Consider the following 17,480-nt stretch of genomic DNA (forward strand, 5'->3'; position numbering starts at 1 on the left):
TTTTCAGTATTTCAGATTATTGTTTTATATGTTAGGATAATACTGTTTGTTAATCAAGACTGTTGGTTGGATGAGATTCAGGGAACACTAAATAGAAAAAGCCATACACTGTGGTATTCTAATGGTAGTTCTTGAATGGGCCAGTGCATTGCATAGAGATTCAAACAACACAAAGCAAAGAGATACAGTTTCTTTCAAATCATCCATGGCAGATGCATATTCTAAGGGTCCCGTTACACTAAGCGACGCACCAGCGATCCCGACAGCGATACGACCTGGTAAGGATCGCTGGTACGTCGTTACATGATCGCTAGTAAGCTGTCAAACATGCGGATCTACTCAACGACGTAGCAACGATGCAGTGATCCGTATAACGACCTCGGCAGTTGTTTGGACCTTGTCACACAGCAGCTATTCTGACGACTCACACCTGCGTCCATGAGTTCTGCGTCCCCAACGAGGTCGCTCTTTGGCATCAAACACAGCGATAAATGCTGGCCAGCGGGATGCCAATGATCAAAAAATGGCCTAGGACATTCGAGCACGATCAGCAATATCCAGCCATCCAGTCGCCACTATGTATCACACGTAGTGAGATCGCTGGCGAGGTCGCTGTTGCGCCACAAAATCGGTGACATTTCAGCAATCTCGCTAACGATCTCATTATGTGAGACGGGGCCTTTAGGGCAGAGGTCAGACTTGCGAGTGCAATGCGAGAAACTCGCTCTAGTCTCTCGCCTCAATACTCGGCACTGCCGCCGGCGGTTCGGACTGGAGCTTTCAGCTGCACAGATAGACATGTAGCTACACACTCTGGTCCCGAGTGCCGGCGGCAGTGCCCGGTATTGAAGCAACAGATTTGCGCGAGTTTCTCGCATTGCATTCGCAAGTTTGACCCCGACCTAAAAGACAGCATCTCTATTGGAACAATGTATTGTTGCATCATGCACAGATGTAAAACTTGACTAGTAAATCAGGTGTGTGCAAAAAATAAATTGTGACACGCACACTTTGTGAGGGAACCAGTTGCAATAAAATGTCTTTTCTTTTGTAATTTTAAAGAAAAACTGTTATTCTCAACTTATTAAAAACTATTGAATAGCAAATGCAAAACAATCGCTTGTAACATTGCCATAAGATGACACAACCACATATTTTTTCTACACAGTTGCATAACATAAAATTGAATGTTCAAATAGAGCAAAACGTAAAACACTTTTTTCAGGCTCTAAGTAAAAAAGAATCCTTTGTGTACTATAGGGCTAATTCATTTAAGTTTTGTATTACTTATGTTAATTCTGAAGAAATTTTCTCTGAAGCAGGGTTTCTCAAGCTCTTGCTATGGGGGTCTCTTGAACAGACCAAATTGATACCTGGGTCTTACTAGAAAAACTCAAATCGTGTCTGCGTCTTTCTATCTGCAGTGAAAGCTTGTATTAAAATAAAAAACTCTCCTCATTTTAGTTTTTTAGTAATCAAATACAGCATTACTATACGTAGACAGTGACTCAGTTATGCTGCAGACGACCGCAGTTTCGATCCAAGTGCGATCCACCAAACCACCGGATCGCACTCTGACCAATGTTATTTAATGAGGCCATACACATGTTCAAATTTTTTCCTAGGACCGAATGGTAAAGGAAAAAAAATTGTAGCTGCATGTTTTGCCTTCAATTATCGGAACGCACTTGGCCATTCAAGTCTATGCATCCGTGAAAAAATATTGGCCCATACTTGGATGATATCTGAGTCTGATCAGAGTGTGATGACCATCATCAGACTGATTTTCGCGGATGAGAGAACACTATCGTGTGATCTAGCTTTACATAAGATTTTTAAGAAATCTGCCTTACGAGATGTACCAACAACTAGCCTCATAGTTTGAAAAGCACTGCTCTGGAGTAAAGTGCATGTCTCTATATGAATTTAGAACATCTTCAGACTGACCAACACTCGAAAGTGACAGCAGATTTGAACTAGATAGCATTCTACTAAAATTTACTCCATATTGTAGTAATATCTATAGAAAATCTGTCTCACCTCTTGGCTTGTCTTGACTTACAAGAAATCTGCCTAAATTGTATCATGAATCACCCCCTATGTCTTTGGAGGGTTATTATCATGATCTTAAAGGAGTAAAACTGTTTTAATTTAAAAACCTAATACAACCTTCATTGGCAAATTAAACACCCATGACACCCTGGGGAATAGCGGGAAATAAGTAAGGCTGCAGCTAATTAATGACCACCAATTGGAGGCACCAGTCACGTGACATTGTTTTTGTCATGAGATTGGTGGCAGGCAGAGGACTTAGAGTAGAGGAATACCGATAGTACAGGAGGTAAGTGTAGATTTTTTTCAAATTATTGGTGTTAGACAATCTTTTTTTTTAAGTTTGGACATAAGGATAATAAAATATTACGCTATTAGCCATTTGAAGTGCAAGTAAAGCCACGTTCACACCTTCAGTATTTAATCTGCATTTTACATCAGTATTTGTGGGCCAAAACCAGGAGAGGATCAATCAAAGGAAAAGTATAATAGAAACCCGTCACCACTTCTGCATTTTTCACCCACTCCTGATGTGGATGTGGAGTGACTGTGACAGGAGCACCTTAGTGGACTTAGGACAGGGTAGGCAAGCGATGTGTGTCAGTTTAAAGCCAGTAACAGCAGTCACAGCAGCAGCAGTGCTGCAGTATAGATGACAAGATGGACAGGCAGTCTCCAAGGCATAATGGAGTAGAAGACTGACTATGATCAATCAGGCAGGCAGGTGGTATGGCCAATTTAATCACTGCTCTCAGCCATAGGTAAGTGAGATATTAGCACTTATCCATGCCTTATTCATTTTGACAAATGCTAGGTTTTCCATTTTGTGGCAGATAACCTACTCCGCTTGAGTGTGACAAAGCCATTGGCTGAACTTTACACCCTCTCTGACCCAAGCTACACAGGAGGCTGAACATAACAGTACATCCATAGCAAACTAGACTATTTGTGGCCACTTGTCCAATCTATTGACCCTGATCCATCAGATTGGAGCTCAGGGTATTTGCTGGAGAAAGGACACATTACAGGTAAGACTGAATCTGGCTGTTTAGGTGATGCAACTCCTGTTCAGAATGCTACTGGGAAAATTCATTGTAGCTAATTGAATTTTACGTAACATTAGAAAGAAGAGTTTTTCATACATTATATAGAAAAATTGATACACGTAACACAACAGATTTTTTTGTTAAAAATGTAGCATTTTTGGTACAACTTTTTGGTACAATATATAATAACAGCTAGGTATCTTCCATTAAGTCTGAGTTCACACATTTCTTTTGCAAAAGGCAGTACAAGCCAGGTGGTCTAGTATCTATTGTGAAGAACTTAAACATATTTTATTCCAATTTACATGTTATTGGTTGACAAAAAAAAACATGTTTTGGGGGCACACAAACGCATACTTGAAGATTAGAGGTGAGAAAATAGATTTGAGTTGAACTGAATTCGAATAAAATTTTACAACAATCCGCATTCTCTAAAATGGAATTTTTAGGTGATTTGCTGCTGCATGGTTTTACCAAAATTATAGCATCAGGCTGCCATGTTTCTGAGCCAATAAAAGCCATCAAAATGGTTAAAAATAAAAAAAATCCTTCAACTCATCTTTCGGTTCACCTCTCCTGCCCCTCTGCTCCTTGCCTTCACCCATACATTCATCGTCGCATCTTGTAATCCATGCCTTAAATCTGAAAGCCTGGGGCCTCATAGCAAAGAACAGATGATATGACAGTAAGGAATGAAAATAACATCATTAAAAGGAATTTTTTTCTAAAATGTATATTGTGCTCTGAGATCTAGAAATACCCCAGAGCATAATAAGGGACATTAAATTCATGGAGAATAACTTTCTGCTAGTCAAATTTCCCAGGGAAATCGATAAGAACAGTCAAATTCAAGTTTAGCATGATCTGCACATCAATACTAATGATGCAAAGAAATAAAGGAGGAAGTGTATGGAAAGCAGGATTTGAGGATAATGATAGGGCTGAAGACTACAACAAGGCATTACTTGCGGATGCAGACTAGTTACCAGAAAGACCATCATGAGAAGAAGGAGAACAGCTTCAGGCTTGATAATTTTGCTGGTCAGTTTGTTTTCTCCTCACTAGGAGGTGCAGACGTTTCATGGGCTGATAGAGTAATGTATACAGAGCTTGCTATCAGCATGACCCCATCAAAGATTTCAGGCACGTTGTTCTTTCTACATCAACAACAGCCATGACATCACCTGCTCCAAAGCTGACTTCAGAACAAACAGATTTTGCCCAGACATTGTTTTAGCTACACAAGTAAGATTAAATGAAAGATATTGAGATTGGACCCGTAGAAGCGCTATCTGAGAGAGATACGGCCGTCGTCCACCTGTACTCCATCTTCATGCCACACTACCACCTGATGATTATCCACATTATGTAAATAAAGGACTTTATTTCACCACATAGGAAACTGATGAGTGCTGCCTTTCATTTTATCTTACTTGGATATCTACTGCATTGTTGGCTACTGCACCACCAATAAGTAATACATTTCCGCAGCAACTGCGATAGTTTGCATTCGTTAGACTGACACAATACTACTGCCTTTTCGTATCCTCACTTCCATATGCAATAGTTTTACCTACACATTGCCTCTGTTGTTTAACACTGAGGCCAATGACCTCCCCCTCATCCGATGACATCACCTACTTGGTATCCCTGCCTGGTTTTCCGGTCTTGTACACAAAATCATTATCATCCTTTCAGTATAGAAAATCGCCTGAGTGCCTTGTTTTCCTGCCTGATTCTCATTTCAAGATTGTCTTAGGCCAAAGTGCTACTATCACTGCTAGTGCCCTTGGAGTCAGATGCTTCTGACTCATGAAGAGGTGCATGCTTCTTCATTAATCTGGAGCATCTGATAAGTGCAATACAACTCTATGCCCCATGCCATTAATCTGGATCCAGTTGGGTGCTGGAGTGAGAATTCTGACATAGGGAATGTCCAACTCGTTATGAATAATATAAACTGTGGTGTTCCTCTCACACTATGCCCCTTCCCACCCCAGCTCTACCTATTTGTTAGAAAAACACCAAATATTTAAGTACAAGTGGGAGTTGCTAGAAAATTTTTCCATAGTTAATTTTAGGTGCAGGCCAACAGATGGGAGGGGAATAGTGTTAATAAAAAGAGAGGCACTTCCTGGTTACAGTATGTGTGCTTAGGAGTAGTGAAAGGTTTAAGTAAGTTCTTCACAAAGTTCAAGTGCAGTGGGCTGCTAGGGCCAACATGAGACAATCACTCGGGGCAGTGGATTGCCATGCGGATCCTTTCATCAGGCCCCGGGGTCATTGGACACGTCGCACCTGCAGGCCTGCAGTTGAAGATGGACATGCTGAAGGATGATGGAATAGGGGTGCACTGCCACCAGTGGAGTAGGATCCCTAGAGGTAGTGGAGACAGCAGGAAATGGGATGCTTTATCCGTAACGAGTGCTAACGCTGAAGTTATATCTGGTACGTGAGGAAGAGACTGTACCTATCTAACATGTAATCAAAAAGAACTGATAAAACACTAAGAGTTTGACTGTTGAAAAGCACTTGATCAAAAAATTGGTGTTGCTCCAGCTTCTTTTAAAATTCAATTTTATTTAACAAAATTTAAAAAAGATGATGACAGACATGATGTAGCATGATAAATGGCTACGCATTTCAAACACAAAGTATCCTTTCTCAAGCTACAGGTACTAAAACCTCCATAGACTTTATACCATGGTTCACCAATTAAAAGGTATTCACTCATCACATGACGCTAAACACAATTGAGTAAAATCACATGCATATGCAAAAAGGGAAAAAGAAAAGACGACTAAAAAGCCATGCAATAATGGAACCAAACCTGAGAAAACTACAATTGGAATTATTTTGATCACCGCACGTGAGACTTCACAGGTTCCATGCTTCTACATGCCGCATGATGCTGCAATTGAGCTGGTTACTCTTTTTCCTTTCTTGGAAAAGTACTTTATGTCTCCTGGATTGTGTGCGGCATTTCCTGAAGATGTATGGAGCCCCCCCACAGGGCCTTAGGTTACTCGGTACCAGGCCGGTCACGGTGGCAGTGACCCGGTCCGTGGCCCTGGGCGTCCAGTAAAGATGGAAATTTTATGAAGGATGATGGAAGATAATAGGGAAAATGATGGAGAGAAGGTAAGGAAATGGGGAGTTTGTGGTGACACCACCCATGGTATTCGGCAGTGATACGGGTAGAGCTGTGTCCCAGGGCAGTTGAGCCGGTGACGGTGATGTAAATGTGGTGTAAGGCAGGCAAGACACAAATGACTCGAGGAACACAATTGGGTGCAGTTTCAGGGTTTTTACTCACAATTCCTGTGTATACGGTGACCCACTTGGCACTGTGTCCTCCGGGGGAGGGGTCCAGCAAACTCCCAGGTAGCTTGGGAACACCTTTTCAGGACTTCATTTTCACCTTTCTTGGCAGTCTCTCTGCGCTGATCTCCTCTTTCTCTCCTGCCCTGCACCTTTACAAGCAGTGTCCCCAAGCCAGCAGACTTGGACCTTACTGGGCGATGTGGATCAGGCCCCGGGGTCTTCTAGCTCTATGGCTGCCTTTTTGGGGAATGCTTGTGGTTGTGGTTGGGGCACTTCAAGTTACCTCAGCCTCCAGCTTACTAGCTGAGCCTCGTTTTGTATTCTCCACTAGACTAGGTGCCGGCTCCCTCACTGCGACCTGGTCCTCCTTTTCCAGGATATGGACTCCACGGTTGGCTTTTGCACTATCCGTGCCCCTAGGATCCCTTTAATTCTCTTAGGAGCTTCCTTCTTATTAGAGGTGTCTCTCTGACCCTTACTCTCCCCACGTCTGTCCTGCTCCTCCGCTGTCCCATCACCAACTGCCTCTATCTAGAACAATCTTCCTTTTACCTCAGTCTTAACTCTGCCCAACAACTATCACTGATTGGATGTCCCTACTCACATCACCTCCTAAGCTCCTCCCCTTCTACCTACCTTTCCCCACTAACTCCTCAACACCCATTCCTAGCCAGCCTGGGATGAGGCCATCCTCCCGAAGGGTACACCCAGATGCCCTGAATAACCTGTCGTGCGCTGGGTGCTAGTGTTAGGAGTCCTGGGTGGTACTTCCTCCTTATCTGAGGGTGGGATACCACACCTCTGGATGAGGTGCAATACCTCTGTGGGCGACTGGACCCTCAGGGGCGCCACATGTAAGCCTGGAGTCAATGGAGTCCTATGGCCCACAAGTGAGTGTGATGCACCCCACACCTAACAGCACACCAGGAATGGGGCACAATTTTCTAGAATGCTGTAGAAAAGCCCCCGATCTAACCTGAAAGATAAGAAAAACAAGTTTTATTATACTCACCCTGGGGCGGTCCAGTCCAATGGGCGTTGCAGGTCCGGGGCCTCCCATCTTCATACAATGTCATCATCTTCCTTGCTTTGTGTCATGACTCCTGCACAGGTGTACTGATCTGCCATGTTGAGGGCAGAGTAAAGTACTGCAATGCACAGGTGCTGGGCCTCTCTGACCTTTTCTGGAGCCTGCGCACTGCAGTACTTAACTCTGCCCTCAACAGGGCAGATCAGTATGCATGTGCAGGAGCCACGACACAAAGCAAGGAAGATGACGACATGATATGAAGATTGGAGGCACCGGACCCGGACCTGCAATGTCCATCTGACCGGAACCGCCCCAGGTGAGTATAATAAAACTTGTTTTTCTTATCTTTCAGGTTAGATCTGGGGCTTATCTACAGCATTCTAGAATGCTGTAGATAAGCCCCGAAAGGCAGTGGCCGCAGCTCATAGCTGAAAAAGAAGGTGACAGGTTCCCTTTGAACAAAGACCTCACTACATAGGTACAAGGTAAATGCGCAAAACTTGTGACTATTCAAGCTGCTGGAAAATTCTATGTTTTTGTTATTATTAATATTTAAAAAAAAAATAATGATAATCCTTTCCCTTCAACCAAACAGAAATGTAACTCATGGAAACCGAAATTTTAGTTGCGTAGTTGCTACATGTAGGTTTACAACTGGAAACAAATATGAGGCCACAGTGGCCAGTATGTTAATGGGTTTTAAACAAGAAAATTGCAACAGGTATTCAAAAAAAAATACAAAGTGACCCTTAATATTAAAGGTGAAAAAAAACACTGTACTGTACCTTTACAAAGGAGGATGGTACCAAAAATTCTAGGTAAAATCACATCCCAGAAGCTACCCCCCTGCAGGCTGCAGTAGTCAGGTGGTGTGTAAAAGGCATTTAACAGTAATATATTTTTAGTCATTGTACCCACTTTGGTAGGTAAGCAGTCATGTTTAAATTTCAGGATTCTGGAAATTAAAAAAAAAAAAAAAAACTTTGAATTCAGAATTGGTTCTAGCTGTACAAATAGCAAAGAGGAGTAAATACTGACCCTCCTTGTTATTAGGGTTCGCGCGCACTAGTGTACAAAAAATCGGTCACTTTCTCATCCATTAGAGAGGGACAATTTTCTCTCACTTGTCATCCATGTGCTGTCCGTATACAATCTATTTTTTTACTCAGCAGCTATTAATCTTTTACGGGACTTTTTATAGTTTCCTATGCTACAGAATTGTAATGTATCCATAAAAATCTGACGTCCTAAGTTGTCAGTCCTCCTTCACATTGATTTCCCTGCGGGGGGCTTCAGGAAAATGGGTGCTGGAGGTGGCGCATGCACAGACTGAGAACTCGGGAGACTCATCAGCACAGACATCTTAGGAGCCAAAGGCCTGCAGCCTCACAGCGCTGGGACGCCCCTTCCTCCCAACCCGGGTCCCGTAGCATCGGCCCACTCCTGCCACCATCGCCGGCCTCCTGAAGCAGCGATACTGCCTCCTGTGACCCTGCTCCATTGCTGCTTACTCGCCAGTAAGCTACTGTAAAATGGGACTATACGACGTATCACCATTTTATTTATAACATTTTTTTTCGTTTTTTCCTCCCAAAAATTTGGGTTACGTCTTATGCTCCTGTGAATCTTATAGTCCACAAAACACAGTACTTAATTTTTTCTGGGGGTGAATACCGGTCTGACAGATTTGTCCATGTTGCACACCTGTAAGCTTGTATTAAAGAACAGAAGGAGCAAAATGCAACAATGAGGGTGGCCAACAATCTAGAGAGGAGGTCTGGCAACATAATCAGATGGCGCAGGCTGCATGGGCTGATCTTGTGGTGATTATGGGAGATTCCAACTTCCCAGGATTACTTTATTGGTCAGGTCATGGAAGATCCAATAAGAGACGATTTTCTGTTGGATGTGGCCTTTTCTAACAATGCAGAGCTGGAAATGTCACTGTTTGTGAAAATTTTGGTAAGAGTAACTGAAATATTATTAAAATTTTTTACCTTGTAAAAAAACCATACTCAAACCAGCGAGGGCAAAAACAATTTGTTTTAGAAAGGCCGAATTCCCCAGATTGAATGCTGCACTTCAGGACAGGGAGCAGCTACTGTCACATCATGATACAAATGGTAAATACAAGGGATTTAAGTTGATATAGGTCAATCAGACTGTAAAGTCTATTCCTATAGGTAGCAAGTATAGATGCCAAAAATTAAACTCAACAAGGGTTATATCTATGACTAGTAAGCCTGTTAATTACGAAAGAAAGGGCATGTAAGATATATAATTCTTAGTCAGCAGTTTAAAACCTTCTTTACCGTGAGAGCCACATTCGGCTCTAAGAGGTGATCGTCAGCCACATCCAAGCCTTCCCCCCACAGTAGTGAAATCGATAATATGGTATAAAGACAGCCAAAGCTTCCCATAAAAACCATATCGTGACCTTGTGCCTTTTTCCTTGTAGATAGGATGCTTGCATCCTGGAGCGTCCCCTTTACCCCCATTTAACATTCTTCCATCAAGCACTCTCACCTGACTGGTAGTGGCATTCTAACTCCAGCTTACCATATTTACCAACCCCACCCACTATATGAGCTTCCAAATCTGCTCTTTCATGTGGGGCTACTCAGAGAAGTCAACATCTGGAGACCTGCTCTTCATAGCTAGATATGGTGCTAATACAGACAGCCACAAGCCACACATCATGGGCCACCAAGTCACATGTGGCTCCAGAGCCATAAGTTGGTTACCCTTGTTCTAAGGGGCCAGCTTTAACAATTAAAAACTACAAGGACCTGACTAGAAATTAAAAAAAAATCATAAAATCAGCTAGAGTAGAACATGTATGGAATGTAGCCAAGGAAAGCAAGACAAATCCCAATAAATTATTTAAATAATACAAAAAAGTAGGTTTGCATAGGTGGGACATCCACATAATGTTAATTGTAATTAAATCACTTAGGATCAAGAGAAGGCAGAATTACCAACTGGCTTCTTCAGCTTTGTACCAAAGAGGAGATAGAGGCTGATGTACCCAGTCCCGCTTCTGTTAATATGTCACCTAATTAATGCAGTTGGTTAAATATAGATCTGGTTCACGTGAAGATACAAAAAGTCAATGTGAGGAAGGCCCCATAACCCAGATACGTGGCATCTGCTCAGCTAGTGCTGGACCCCTGTGCATATTTTTTAGAGATTCCTGTGACCGGTACTGTCAAGCGACTGGCACAAAGCTAATGTGGTGACCTTTTTCAAAATCATGGACTATCATGAAATCATGAAAATCATGGTCTATCCCGGGTAAATATCGATGAGTAAGCTTAACATCCATTCTAAGAAAAATGTTTGAGGGGCTTGTAAGGGGTTACATACAAGAGTATGCAATAAAAATGACATTATCAGTGATCATCAATATTGTTTTACTAAGGATAAAAGTTGCCAAACTAAATAACCTATGATAATTAGTTTTCATGAAGGGATGAGAAAAAACCTGGATGGAGGAGAAGATGTGACTGTAGTGCTTTTGTACATTGCAAAGTCAATTTACACTGTCCCGCACTTACAGCTAATGGGTAAATTAACATCTACAGGCTTAGAAAGTAAGAATAGTAATCGCATTGAAAAGTGACTCAAATACCGTGCCAAGAGAGTTGTGGTGAATGACTGCTACTCTGAATGGTCTCCAGTAATAAATGCTATTATTCATCTCATTGATTAATTACATGGAAGACATGATTAATAGCGTTGTTTCTATTTTTGCAGTTGAGATAACACCAAGCTATGTAGTATATTGCAGTCTATGGAAAATGCTCATGAGTCACAAGCTGGATTGGACAACTTGAGTATTTGGGCATCTACATGGCCAATGAGGCTCAGTGTGGACAAATGTAAAGTTATGCACCTGGGACCTAATATTATCTAGGCACTGTGTGTTCTCGGGGGAGTAAAAGTAGAAGAGTCACTTGTAAAAAAGGATCTGGGTGTCCTTGTAGGTCACAGACTAACACAATGCATTGTCAATAAGTGGCCCTCTATGGTCAGTGGTGTATTGTCACGTAGTAGAAGAGATACAAACTTGAAGGAAGGGGATGTAATGCTACCACTTTAGGCTAGTTTCACATTTGCGGATGGGCGAGCTGCGTTGGGCTGCGGACTTCCTTCATGAAGCTCCGCCCATTGCCGGCCTCAATACCCTATGATGTGGCGACCACATCAAATTCCAACATGTTGTGTTCGACGTGGGTCGCCTCATCGTCCAAACGACGCATGCGGAGGTATCCACATACATCCGCGTGACCTGCATACCCAATGTTAAAGATAGGGTACGCAGGCAGCACGCAGAAGTATGCGGACATAGGCGGAGCTGACTGGAGGAGGTGCTGCAGTGGGCGGAGCTTCACGGAGGAAATCCGTAGCCCTCCGCAGCTCCTCCATACGCAAATGTGAAACCAGCCTTACAAAGCCTTAGTGTGGTCTCATCTGCAATTTGCTTTTCAGTTCTGGGAACCATTTCATAGAAAGAATGCTCCTGAGATGGGGAAGATAAAAAGAAGAGACACAAAACTGGAAGGTCTTAGTTATGAGGAAAGATTAAAATAATTCAATATGTTTTGTCTTGAGATGAATTGTCTATGTGGGAAAATGATTCATTTGTACAAGCACATAAATGGCCTGATTAAAAAATATGGTAAAAAGCTGAATCATGTAAAGGCCCCACAAAGACAAGGGGGTACATGGTCTGTTTGGAGAAAGAAATATTACATTTTTTAAAGAAATGAGGCATTATTTAAAGGAGTGGTCCAGTTTTGTTACAAAAGTCTGCAGTCGCACAGAATGAATCCTCACATCTTGCACAGCGCACACTGTCAGGATTCTCTGGTACTGGCTTTGAAGCAGAAGGTCACGCCACAAGACTGCAATATGCATACTCCGGGCCACGTGCATACAAGTGAATAGAGCAAGGCCACTCATGTCTAGTTAAAATGTGGCCAGGGGTATGCATATCCCATATTGCGGACACATGACTGCCGCTCATGACACCGGAGAACCCTAATAGCACGCAGTGCGCGTGATGTGAGGACTGTCAAGACTGCAACATCAATGCTTATGTGTAAACTCCTCTTTTGAAAGTTTAGTGCAGTAGATCTTTTTTCACCCGTATTATATACATGTAATATACAGTGTATACACAGTATATAGCTGGAGGCATGTACCGTAGCCGCAGGGCCCCAAGCAATTGACTGCATTATCAAACGTTGAGTCTTGTGCCATTTTATATGTCTTTGATTGACTTGTGGTATTAGGGGATTTGGAAGAGATTTGTTATTATACCAAAAGTAAAAAATGGTCATGATCATCATGTATAAGCATTAACGGAAAGATATTTTGATTCCTTCCTTTTTGTTAGAATTCATCAACTTACATGGCTCCTTGCTGCTGAGCCTCACAGTGATCACCAGTCACCTGTGGAGATCTGGCACCAAATATTTGGATCTTTGGCAGTGCCAACACATTTTGAACACATGGTGTCCATTTAAAATCAATATGTTATCTGTGTGAAGTATGGACAGGTCCAGAGCGTCAGAGCCAGAGAATACCATCTCCACTCTGACCAGGCCAATAAAGAAAGCTCCTATAGAACTTACTCCCCTCTATGTGTTCTAAAAGACCAGACCTTCCTGTACATACCGGTGCACACATTATCACTGCAACTGCCTGCATGAGAACAGGCCTCGTCCAATTAGGTATGGGTGCTGTAAATGATCTATCATCTCTCTATCTATCCATCACTTATCTATCTATTATCTATAATCTATCTATCTATCCATCCATTATCTATCTATATATCTGTCTGTCCATTATTTATTTATTATCTATCATCTATTTATCCATTTTCTACCTATATATCTGTCGGTCTGTCTATCTATCATCAGCCTATTATCTATCTATCTAGCTCTCTATTATCTATCTATATATAATCTACTTATCTGTCTATTATCTATTTCTATCTATCTATTATCTATCTATTATATGTTTATCTATCTGTCTATTATCTATTTATCTATCTATCATCTATCTGTTATCTATCTATCTATCTATCTAATATCTATCTATCTATCTACCTATCATTTTGTTTGAACACACAATGGAGCCTTTAATAAACTTGATCACTGAATGATTGGTGATAAATTGATTATAGAGATTTTATTTGAAAAAAAATACCAAGAAAGAGGAAATATAACATTTTTTCCATTTACTATTCCATCTATAGCACTTGTATTGTGGGCTATAAAATGTAGAAATTTTGAAAAAAAAATAATTGTAAAAGTAGAATAAATGCTCCATGTACAGAAACCTTTACCCACTAAGTAACATCTGCATCAGCCAGTGATAACACTGGTACATTGACCATTTTCCATTACTTGAGCTTTGCGGCCTCAGAAATGCCTTGTCAGCTTGTGTCCATTGTGCTCCCATCATAACCCCCGGACGACCACTGGAAATGGTGGTCTCGCTTCCGTCATAGAACATTTTTCAACATGGCAGCGGCTACTCCGCACAATGCAGTGTGATGTGACCGACCGACCACCGGACTATTTTAAGCCTTAATAAAAGGAATGTGCGCGGCGTTAATTAACCCTTGGAACAAAGAGCGGCTTTCACTTCGCTCAGCACATTAATGATCTGGCTGTGTGATGCAGCTCCAAGGATTCTGCGCTCTATAGTGTTTGCTGCTTCAGCAGGAATCATAATCGCTGCACTTAGCCAAGAGGAAAAGGTGGGGGGAACATGGCATATGTAAAGGGAGAAGCTGGAAATGCACTGAGACCTTTTGTTCTAAGGAGCAGAATGAGCCCGGGCAGAGTACTGAAGGGGCTGACAGATAATGAAGAGCTCATAGAGAAGGCATAGTAAACAGGCGAGCTGTCCATGGTGCCGTCACGTTCCTATGCTTTGTATGGACTCCACATAGAATGGATGATCCATCTCTACATCAATCTGCAGATCTAAGGACACAGCCATGAAATGGTGAAACAAGCAGGAGTCAGACATCGAGCGCCTTCCATCGTCGCCCCCTTCTCTGTTTTTGGTTAATACGACAAGTGGTAAATGTTCATTGTAGGTGCTCACGGTACATTGACACATGGTGGTAATTAATGGCAGAACGCCTCGTTTGTGTCAGCTACCGTGTATCCCACCGTAGACACAAGATCCATATATATGTGTGTATATATATATATATATGTGTGTGTGTGTGTGATACTGCTATACAGCGCGCAGTCACCTATCCCTGGACATACATACATTCATCATAAAGACACATAATAATTAAAGATAACGCATGGCTCTTACCATTGGACGAATGAATAAAGCAGCAATATCCACACGATCATTTTGTGATGACAAAATGGTAAATGCAATAACGCCTTGTTTCCAACATTTGGCTTCTTTGGTGAACACATCTCCGACATTCCCCCCTCAATCTCCTCTCTTTCTCGCAAATGGAATAGTCCCGTCGTGCCCCCCACCCCCTACCAGGTGCATTGACTGTAATGATACATTCCGCCAGGCTGGGAGAATTAATATTTAAGAAATGGGATCCGCATCTTGTGGCAGCGGAACCCCCCCTCCGGTAAGCCCCTCCGGTACTGACGGCTCATGCACCAGCTCTGAAGATCTGGAGGGGAAAAGCTAAAAACGGAGAGATAGAAGGAGCAAGCACACAGCAGATCTGCGCCTCACACTGAATGCAGATTAACTACGCAGGGCTGACAAACATCCTGGCTTTTTTTTTCATGGATGGTCCATGGGAAACGAACACTTTAGGGGACAGCTTGTGAGGATAGATTCCGCCTGTGAAAAGTGAGACCCTAGGAGCAGAGCTGACCGAGACACTTCTCTGTCTTAGTGCAGGACAACCATGGTGTAGAAGAGCCTATTCTCTGATCATGGATGCTAAGCAACCCAGGGATACTGATTATTGTGTTGCTCCTTGCTGCTCCCCCTCCTCCTGCCTGTGATCCACAGCAACTGGAGTGAGGAGGGAGAGGAGGCCGAGTGAGGGACAGACTCTCACTGACCCTAAGATGAAGAGGGGAAAGGGGACAGCAGGAGCCCGGCTGACACTCAGTCACTGACTTATGGGGAATGACAATGGGCGAAGCAATGTCACCGTAGGAATGTCGGCAGGAGTCATCTGTGTCTTGTGTCCGGTGTGATTTACAGAAACAACAGCAATATCTAAAACAGGAGAAAACTTTTGGAAACCAGTACTAACAGCAAAGGCGCAAAACAGAACTTGAAATGTTAAAAATAAAAAAGTAGTAAGAAACCTCAAATTAAAATGTCATCCCACAAGTTTATTATGGTGGCCAATACACAGAGCATAAAGTTCCGCAGAATCTGAGACACTAACTGGATGCTGGATGCATGTGATCATAAGCCAAAATACCAGATAGGCGTAATCCGGAAGGAGATCAGCGGCACCCTGGGCTCTGGTGTATGACGTAGCTCAGGAAATCATTTTAGATTGATCACTGAGTGTGTACCTTTAATGAAGCATTCCCCTTTAAGGTTTTTATTCATTAATGTGCTTATACATCCATGTAATGTAGTGTGAGTGTATTAATATAATCACCTACCCCCCTCTCTCCGGTGTTCAGCTCCGTTCTTCTCCTCTTTTCAGTGACGTCACAGCTCCGCAGACTGTCCAGGTTAACATTGCGCTCTACGTTGTCCAGAAATGATTTTTACCATGTAAGACTATGGAACATCAGAGCGAGGATCAATAGTCTTTAATTGTAAAAGCGACTCCAACTCACACAAGACCAATGAGCAAAAGTGACCCGGCAGGTCAAAATTCTGAGGAGGAGAACAGTGTTGGACAACGGAGAGATCAACAGTAGGTGAGTGTATTAATACACTCAAACTACACTACGTGCAGATATATACAGATATATAATACTAGCTGAAGAGCCCGGTGTTGCCCAGGTATAGTAACTACCAGTAACATAGTAACATAGTTATTAAGGTTGAAGGAAGACTTAAGTCCATTTAGTTCAACCCATATCCTATCCTAACTTGCCCTAACATGTTGATCCAGAGGAAGGCAAAAAAACCCTATGTGGCAAACAGTAAGCTTCACATTGGGGAAAAAAATTCCCGACTCCACATACGGCAATCAGACTTGCTCCCTGGATCAACGCAATATTAAGGAAACTAGTGTATATACCCTGTAATATTATATTTTTCAAGAAAGGCATCCAGTCCCCTCTTAAATTTTAGTAGGGAATCACTCATTACAACATCATATGGCAGAGAGTTCCATAGTCTCACTGCTCTTACAGTAAAGAATCCGCATCTGTGAGTATGCTTAAATCTTCTTTCCTCCAGACATAGAGGATGCCCCCCTTGTCCCCGTCACAGGTCGAAGAGTGAAAAGATAATTAGAAAGGTCTTTGTACTATCCCAGCATATATTTATACATTGTAATAAGATCACCCATAAGGCTACTTTCACACATCAGGTTTTCGGCGTCAGGCGCGATCCGGCGTCGTGCCGGAACGCCGGATCTGGCAAATGTTTAGTAAAACCGGATGTGACGGATCCGGTTTTCTGCCGGATCCGTCTTTTTCTTGACAGACAAAACCGGATCCGTCTCATCCGGTTCATCCGTTTTTCGACGGATAACGCCGGATCCGGTTTTTAAAATTGACCCTTGTGGCCTTCCGAACGGGATTGGCTACTGGAAAACTATATATAGCATGTTCCTACAGCCCTTCTTTGACAGGTTGTAGAGGAGAAAGTGCAGGTTGGAGAGAAGAGCAAGTTACTGGCGAAGATGGATGTTGTCATTGGAAATATTTTGAAGAATTTGGCGGATGTTATAGCGGAGGCGAATCGTTTGAGGGTGATTGTTCTGGAGAAGGAGAGAGCGAGACAGCAGCGCATCAGGCATCGTAGACGACGTTTGTGGATCCACCCCATCACAGCCAAGAGAATGACGCGTGGGGTCTATTCTACACTCTGCATGG

The 17,480-nt window shown here is 42.6% G+C and overlaps 1 protein-coding gene across 2 annotated transcripts in view; it reads right to left on the reverse strand.

The window, feature by feature from the left end:
- GABRG2 (gamma-aminobutyric acid type A receptor subunit gamma2) overlaps positions 1–15,450 on the reverse strand; it is a 273,840-nt gene extending 258,390 nt beyond the window's left edge. For both annotated transcript variants that reach the window (XM_073581007.1, XM_073581006.1), the window contains exon 1: positions 14,800–15,450. In XM_073581007.1, the coding sequence (XP_073437108.1) occupies positions 14,800–14,918 (119 nt within the window). In that variant the 5' untranslated portion in view covers positions 14,919–15,450. The remainder of the gene's footprint in view (positions 1–14,799) is intronic.
- Positions 15,451–17,480: the final 2,030 nt, after the last annotated feature.

Source organism: Dendrobates tinctorius, unplaced genomic scaffold (assembly GCF_039654945.1).
Source record: "Dendrobates tinctorius isolate UK_male_01 unplaced genomic scaffold, ASM3965494v1 ptg000067l, whole genome shotgun sequence".
NCBI classification, from domain to species: Eukaryota; Metazoa; Chordata; class Amphibia; order Anura; family Dendrobatidae; genus Dendrobates; species Dendrobates tinctorius.